Source organism: Myotis davidii, unplaced genomic scaffold (assembly GCF_000327345.1).
Source record: "Myotis davidii unplaced genomic scaffold, ASM32734v1 scaffold46, whole genome shotgun sequence".
NCBI lineage: Eukaryota > Metazoa > Chordata > Mammalia > Chiroptera > Vespertilionidae > Myotis > Myotis davidii.
Genome location: NW_006383006.1, coordinates 4,154,846 through 4,162,183, shown reverse-complemented (window position 1 = coordinate 4,162,183; position 7,338 = coordinate 4,154,846). Strand labels below are relative to the sequence as shown.

Genomic DNA, 7,338 nt, shown 5'->3' with positions numbered 1-7,338 from the left:
TGGCCGAGCGTGCCCGCCTGGGCCACCCGGCCTGCTTCACCAACCTGTGGGCCCTCATCAACGAGGCGCTGCTGCATGATGAGGTGTGGGCAGCCTGCAGCCTGGGGAGCGGAGTGGGTGGCCAAAGCCGCGGCGAGGTCCAGAGGTGGGAGGGGTTGGGCAGCAGGGGTCGGGGAGGCTCAGGCACCAGGAAGCCATGGCTTTAGCTTCAGATCATCTCCCCACCCCTGCTCCAGCCCCATGACCACAAACTCTCAGACCAGCGGGCAGCCCTGAGTCGCGGCCAGAATCCTCTGCCCATCTACTGTGCCCTCAACACCAAGGGGAGGAACCTGACCACCTTTGAGTTTGGAGGTGAGGAGCCTGGAGCTGAGACCCATGCTTTCGTGGTTGGTGGGTGAGGGGTCGCTGGGCCTGTGTGTGGGAGGTGGGCACTATACCCACTGTTCTGGGCCAGGCCCATGCTTTCCAGAGACTCATTCAGGCTTTGGGATGCGGGCAGGGGCCTTGGGCCTCAAGCCCAGGTGCCAGTCATAAGGCGGAGCCTTCAGGTCACCGGGCTGCCCTGGCGTGAAACTGGTGGATACGTTGGTACCGAGGGTCCTCAGGTTCTGGGCCCCGTGGTAAGGCTGTGTGCCTCCTCACAGAGTGGTGCGAATTCTCCCCCTACGAGGTCGGCTTTCCCAAGTACGGCGCCTTCATCCCCTCCGAGCTCTTTGGCTCCGAGTTCTTCATGGGGCGCCTGATAAAGCAGCTTCCTGAGTCTCGCATCTGCTTCCTGGAAGGTGAGGAGGTTGGAAGGCTGAGGAGCTGGGGCAGAGGGAGAACGGGCCTGGGGGTGGGGTTTGGGGTGGGGGTGAGCCTTGACCTTCCCAGTTCAGTCGCTGAGACGTTTCCTGGCCCAGGACCGGCCTTGGGGAAGGGTCAGGTTGTGACGGGGTGTCCCCTGTTCAGGTATCTGGAGCAACCTGTATGCAGCCAACCTCCAGGACAGCTTGTACTGGGCCTCTGAGCCCAGCCAGTTCTGGGACCGCTGGGCACAGGACCAGGCCAGCCTGGGTAGGTGCCTTCTCCTTGTAAGGATGCGGCGGTGCAGCCAGTGGGCTGTATGGGGGGGAATGTGGACTCTCAGGCCTTTGGGAGTCCACAGAGGCTGGAGTAAAGGCCCAGGGGTGCCGTTTCCTGACTGACACCCCACTTCCTCCCCTCTTGACTGTGCAGACAAGGAGCAGGTCCCCCTTCTGAAGATAGAGGAGCCTCCCACGGTGGCCGGCAGGATAGCCGAGTTCTTCACTGACCTTCTGACACGGCGCCCACTTCCCCAGGCCACCCACAACTTCCTGCGTGGCCTCCACTTCCACAAGGACTATTTCCAGCACCCTCACTTCTCCAGCTGGAAAGGTGCCTGCCTTCTCCCCGTCTCAGCTCTCTAGTCATCCCATGGCCACCTGAGCCTTGGTCCAGAAACCCACCTCGTAACACCTCGTCCCCATGCCCTTTGAGCTCAGTTCCCTGGGCTGCTTGGAGCCAGAGCCCCCTTTTCTCTCCTTATTTTGGGGATCAGGGCCTCCGGAAGTGGAGGTGTTGCTTTGGTGAGAGCAGGGCGGAGGGCAGGGTCTCCACCAGCAGCAAGGAGCTGTCCTTAGGCCCGAGGGGTTGGTGCCCTGAGCCCGTGACAGCTGCTTCACCCCATCCCCCAACCTTTCCAGCCACCAAACTGGACGGGCTCCCCAACCAGCTGACACCTGCAGAGGACCACCTTTGCCTGCTGGATGTCGGCTACTTTATCAACACCAGCTGCCCGCCCCTCCTGCGGCCCACACGGGAGGTGGACCTCATCTTGTCGCTGGATTACAACCTCCACGGAGCCTTCCAGGTGGGCTGCGGGCAGCTTGGGGCGGTGGGCAACCCCAGGCCTGGCCGGCCTTCCTGGCTTAGGCCCCTAGGGCCGTCTGCTCTGGAGTCCAGCGTCTGGCCCCTTAGGGGTTGTGACAGTGACACCGTGTGAATGGGAAACCGAGTTCATAGGATCCACAACCAAGGGAACTCGGCCGCTCAGGAAGTGGGGGCGCTGGGAGCTGGCAAGGTGGCTAAATGTGTTTTACATGTGGCCCCTTTGCTGCTCCGCACCCCCGGGTGGTCCCTGCTTGGAGTTTCTGTGCTGGTCCCGGGAAGGTTTTTTCCTCCCAGTTGCAGTATCCAGCTTTGTTAGCGCCCTGTTCAGGTGAGCCCAGTGGAAGGCTGTCAGATTCAGAGCGGTTTCCCATCTCTCCTGGCTCCGCTGGGTCCACCAGAGTCTGCCTTGGCCTCTGGGCACGAGGTCCCGAGTGTCGGGGGACCTCCACGCTCAGTGTCCGCCGTTGAGGACACTGGGCAGCCCTCAGGCCAGCCTTTCTGATGCCCCTCCGTCCGCCTTGCAGCAGCTGCAGCTCCTAGGCCGGTTCTGCCAGGAGCAGGAGATCCCGTTCCCACCCATCTCGCCCAGCCCCGAGGAGCAGCAACAGCCTGGGGAGTGCCACCTGTTCCTGGACCCCGACCGCCCCGAGGCGCCGGCCGTGCTGCACTTCCCCCTGGTCAACGACTCCTTCCGGGAGCACTCGGCCCCTGGTGAGCCACCGTCCCCTCCTGCGCCCCACTCCATGCTCTATGCCTTGCCGAAGGCGACCCCAACCCCGCCCCCAGTGCGGTCCCTCCATGCCTGGCTGCCCTCTCTCCCCACCAGGGGTCCGCCGGGCAGCTGAGGAGAAGGAGGCTGGGGAGGTGAACCTGTCTTCATCCAGCTCCCCCTACCACTACTCGAAGGTGACCTACAGCCAGGAGGACATGGACAAGCTGCTCCACCTGACGCATTACAACATCTGCAACAACCAGGAGCAGCTGCTGGCGGCCCTGCGGGAGGCCGGGCGGCGGCGGACTGCAGCGCGGCCCCAGTGACGGCGGCACCCTGGCCGGGGGCTCCAGCCCCTGACGCTCTTTCAGGCTCACTCCCCGTCTGTCTGGCTGCTCTGGTTAAGTGGGGCAGAGACCGTCATCGCCAGGTGTTCCAGAACCTCCGGGGGTGTGGATGGCCCCGTCGGAGGCCCCAGCCCTGTGAGGGGCTCCCCAACGGTATGTACCCCGCACCACCCAGGTGTGGCACTGACGCCCCCAGCAAGCCTGCCACAGACACCTCCGCTTAGGTCGAGCCTTCTGAACGGGCTGGAGCCTGGTCCCTGAGATGCGGGCGGAGACGGCTTCCTTTTCGTCAGGGGAAGATTCTGTGTCAGCTGGGGGTGGAGCTGGGAGCCCAGAGCAGCACGGACCAGATTTGTGTGAGGGCTCAAAGTCCATGATCTTGTCTGTTCTCCCTTCCTCGTTACCTTGAGTAGTTGTACAGCGTAAAATAGAGCGCTTTCTCTGTCACAGAGGCTCATACAGATGTGAGGCGTTATTGAGGTTCCGTCATTGCTGCGGAGAAGGGACGTGATATTGCAGCTCTTGGTTACACAGGGCAAAGACTGGTTTAAGAAACAAGATGTTTTCCTGGCTGGTGGCGCAGTGGTTAGAGCGTCAGCCCTCACATTGAAGGTTTGGTTCCCAGTCAAGAGCATGTACCTGGCTGCAGGCTCGATCCTGGCCCTGGGCAGGGTGCGGGTGGGAGGCCACCAAAGTCCTGTTTGCTCTCCCTCCCTCCCTTCCACTCTCTAAAGAAAATCAGTGGAAAACTGTCCTTGGGTGGTAGGATTAACAACAACAAAAGAAATAAGAGATCTCCCAGCCACCTCCTGGAGCTAGTGAGTCAGCATGGCTTCCCCTGAAAGGTGGGTCATCTGCTCCCGGCACCTTCCTAAGCAGGCGGGAGGTCTCTGCTGCAGCCGGGCCCTGCCCAGATGAGCACACTTGAGGGCAGTGACAGTCCTCACCTGGTCAGGGACCTCGGGGTGTGCCGGGGACTCAGCCAGGGCTGCTTCCTGTCCCACAGTAAGGATGGCCAGACCTGGGGCCAGATGAGCCAGCTGTGGCCCAGGGGACCTGTCTGTTCCTGAAGTCAGGAGGGCCCTGGTGGCAGAGTCTCATTCTGGGGCCTAGAGGGTGTCCTCACTTCTGTCCCTGAGGTTTGGTGGTACTTCAGGGTTTGCTCCAGGCCCAGACCTGTGGAGAGAACAGGAGGCAGAGTGACTGTAGGGCCTCGTGACCCCAGAATCTTCACACATTCGAGCCTCAGGCTACTGGCCTCCCTGGGAACACCTACCTGCTCCTAACATCCATGTGGGATGGGTACTGGGAGCCAACAGGCAGCTGCAGGAGTGACCAGGGGTGGGAGGTGGATGGGAGATGACCGGTTCTCACTGCATCTGTCCTGGGCCGGTGGCTAGAGTCACAGAGCAGAAGAAATGGCAGCCTTAGAAGCCACACGTCACCTGATCATACATTGGAATCAGTGGGCCCTGCAGGAGTGTGACTGGACAGTTTACCAGCGACCACAGTAGTTCTGCCTCCCGTTACCTGTGAGCCCCCGGCATGAGCTATGTAGCTGCGGGTCTCTGTGTTTGTCTCTGTGTGTGGGTCTCGGGGTCTGTGTCTGCTGACAGCCTGACTCCTGGTCTCTAGGAGCAGGGTCCTTGGGCTCGGGATAGGCAAAGAGGATGGGGCAGAGAGCAGGGACAAGAGCAGGGACAAGAGCAAGGTGCAGGAGGGTCTGGCTGTCCTGCCAACAGGCTCCGTCTTGGAGAGGAGGAGAACAGACAATGAGGGGTAGGTGATCCCAGGTGACAGAGCCAGGCTGCATTCTAGCCTGTGCCAAGGTACCCGGGGGCCCCGCACTTCGGGTCTGGCCTGAGCAGGAAAGGTGGTGGGAGCCGCCTGCAGGGGCTCCCAGGGCCGGGGGTGGCCGTCGGTGAATACGGGCGTCTCCCTCAGCGAGGAGGGTGGGGGGCAGCCATGGCATCTGTGGAAAGGGAGCCTCATGACCCTGATTCTACTGGCACAGTTGAGAGTGAGCCAGAGGTTTGCACCAGATGGGGTGGGTGGTCAAGGGTCTCAAACATGGTGTTACTCCCTCCACTGGCAGTCTCAGCTCTGAGAGGGTGCATCTGTGCTGGTCCTGGAGGCTCAGGACGCCCACCCACACACCAGGTGCCCTGCCTGCGTGGCGTGGCCATGCTGGGCGCCTCCTCCGTGCACTCAGCCAGGGAGTCCAGAGGTCTGGGCTTAGACTGTGGGCTGCAGAGCAAGAGAATACCGGTCAGCCCCAGTCTGGATTCTCGGCCAGCTGCAGACAGAGCCCTGCACGCTCCCTCCTATGGCCTGAATATCCCCCCAACCCCCTGGCCAAGGTGATACTAGTAGAAGGAGGGGCCTTTGAGAGATGACTAGGTCACGAGGGTAGAGCCCTTACAAAAGACCCGGAGAGCACCTTCGCCCTTTCCACATGTAAGCACAGTCAGAACGTACCACCTGCAACCGGAAGACGCCCTCACCAGACACCCAGTCTGCCAGCACCTTGATCTTGGACTTCCCAGCCTCCAGGACTGTGAGAAATAAATGTTGGTGTAACCTACCCAGCGTGTGGTATTTTGTTGTAGCAGCCTGAACAGACTAAGATGTCCCTGCGTCTGGAGCTCCCTGTGCACTGAGAATTGTCCGTGTGGGGGTGCTGCACGGCTTCCCCGAGCGCATCCCGCCTCTTAGAAGGCTAAAGATTGGCGGGCTAACAAAGGCTCAGTCTGAAGGAGATTCAAGTCCCTGTGGGATTCTGGAAGGACATCTCAGGGAGATCCCAGGGGAACAGGCAGTGTGAGGAACGGAGCCAGGAGCCCAGCCAGACGGGGGAGCAGGAAGGGGCTCCTGGAGAGCCCCAGCAGCTTCAGGACATGCCCTGAACACACTCCCTCCGTGCAGAGGGTCCGGGGCTGCTTTCTCTGCATCCCAGTTAGCGCTGGGCTTGGCCACTGTCTACACGACACCCCAAGGGAGTGTATTCAGGTATGTGAGGCCTGGAAGGATGGAGAGGGCCCCGGGGTCAGAGCAGAGCCTGGAAGAGCCAGTGGGGATCCGGGCTGGCTCAGTGGAGTCAGAGCTGCAGACTCCAGGAGGCAGCCAAGGAATCCAGCCTGGCCCCGCCTCACTACTAATTAGCTGTGTGATCTTTGGCAAGTAACTTACCCTCTCTGGGCCTTAAATTCTCTGCAAAAAGACAATAAACCTCACCTTGAAGGCTCTATAGGTCTCATTCCAAGGATGATTAAACACTCGCAGCTTGAGGACCAGGGAGTCAATGCCCCACCCCCACCCCCAGGGCTCCCCCAGAGCCTACCTGCTTGGCTGCTCAGGGCTGGATGCCAGATGTAGGCTCTGTGCCCTGGGGAGACCCTGGCCGACACAGGCTAAGACTGAGAGTACTCCCACCACCAGCCCGCAGGCCCCAGCCCTGGGGTTCCCTCACTCCAGCCTCGCTCACCCCTGCCTCCCTCTGCAGTCGGACAAACTTCTCCCAAAGGGCCAGCAGCTTCTCTACGTCCTGGTGTCTGCGGAGCAGCAGCTCAGTGCTGGGGAGAAACAACCAGGTACGGCCTGGCTCCCGGGGTGCCGAGAGCCTCCCTCACCCTCTGCAACTGGCCCGGGGGTGAGAGGAGCCACAGGAGCTGCCCTTGGCTGTAGCCACTGGATGGTACAGCAGCGAGAGGGCAAGGCCTGGGCTCACCTCGCAGTTGGGGTCTAGCAGGAGCCCCTCCTGGGAGGCCAGCCAGGCCTCAGCCTGCTCCAGCTCCTACCCCAGTTTCTGCAGCCCCAGCTCCCCTCCAGGCGTCCCAGGCGCAGGGCCCAGGCCTCCTCCAGGGCCGGCAGCTGCCCTTCCAGCTCCTGCAGACACTCCTTCACTCGGAGGGGAGAGATTGGGCAGAGCCACCCAGGTAGGGCCGGGCTGGAGTGCCCAGCAGAAGTGCGGAGGGCTGAGAGGCCTGGACCCCTGCCCTCTCCTCTGTCCCTCTCCCCGCCCCTCGCCTGGCCTTCCTCTCCACCGGCTCCACTCCCACTAGGTGTTCTGTGGCCTTGGGCCTTCAGGCTCTGTGCCAGCTCAATGCCAGGCTCACCTCTGTGCTTGCACCTGCAGGGCCATGAAGTGGCCATTGTCCACCAGCTGCCGCCCCTCCTGCTGTACGCCCTGGGCTCCTCGATTTCTCGCCCCAGCTCCTCATGCTGCCCCAGGAGCCGCTCGGCCTCTGCCACGTCCACAGCCAGCTCCTCCGAGGACACCAGCGCCTGCTTCTCCTGAGCCCTCCCTCTGTGGGGCAGGCAGAGGAAGCTGCTGTCAGGGTCTGGAGGGCAGTTGGCGGGGTGCGGGGAGGGGGGTGGAGGGAG

At 62.0% G+C, this 7,338-nt stretch overlaps 1 protein-coding gene across 1 annotated transcript in view; it reads left to right on the top strand.

Moving 5' to 3' along the window:
• The window catches only part of JMJD7 (jumonji domain containing 7), a 19,836-nt gene extending 16,420 nt beyond the window's left edge, over positions 1 to 3,416 (top strand). The window contains exons 19-26 of the mRNA XM_006778065.2: positions 1 to 83; positions 237 to 354; positions 648 to 785; positions 955 to 1,059; positions 1,222 to 1,401; positions 1,710 to 1,876; positions 2,421 to 2,607; positions 2,723 to 3,416. The exon at positions 1 to 83 is cut by the window's left edge and continues 25 nt beyond it. Coding sequence (XP_006778128.2) covers positions 1 to 83; positions 237 to 354; positions 648 to 785; positions 955 to 1,059; positions 1,222 to 1,401; positions 1,710 to 1,876; positions 2,421 to 2,607; positions 2,723 to 2,934 — 1,190 coding nt within the window. The 3' untranslated portion in view covers positions 2,935 to 3,416. The remainder of the gene's footprint in view (positions 84 to 236; positions 355 to 647; positions 786 to 954; positions 1,060 to 1,221; positions 1,402 to 1,709; positions 1,877 to 2,420; positions 2,608 to 2,722) is intronic.
• Positions 3,417 to 7,338: the final 3,922 nt, after the last annotated feature.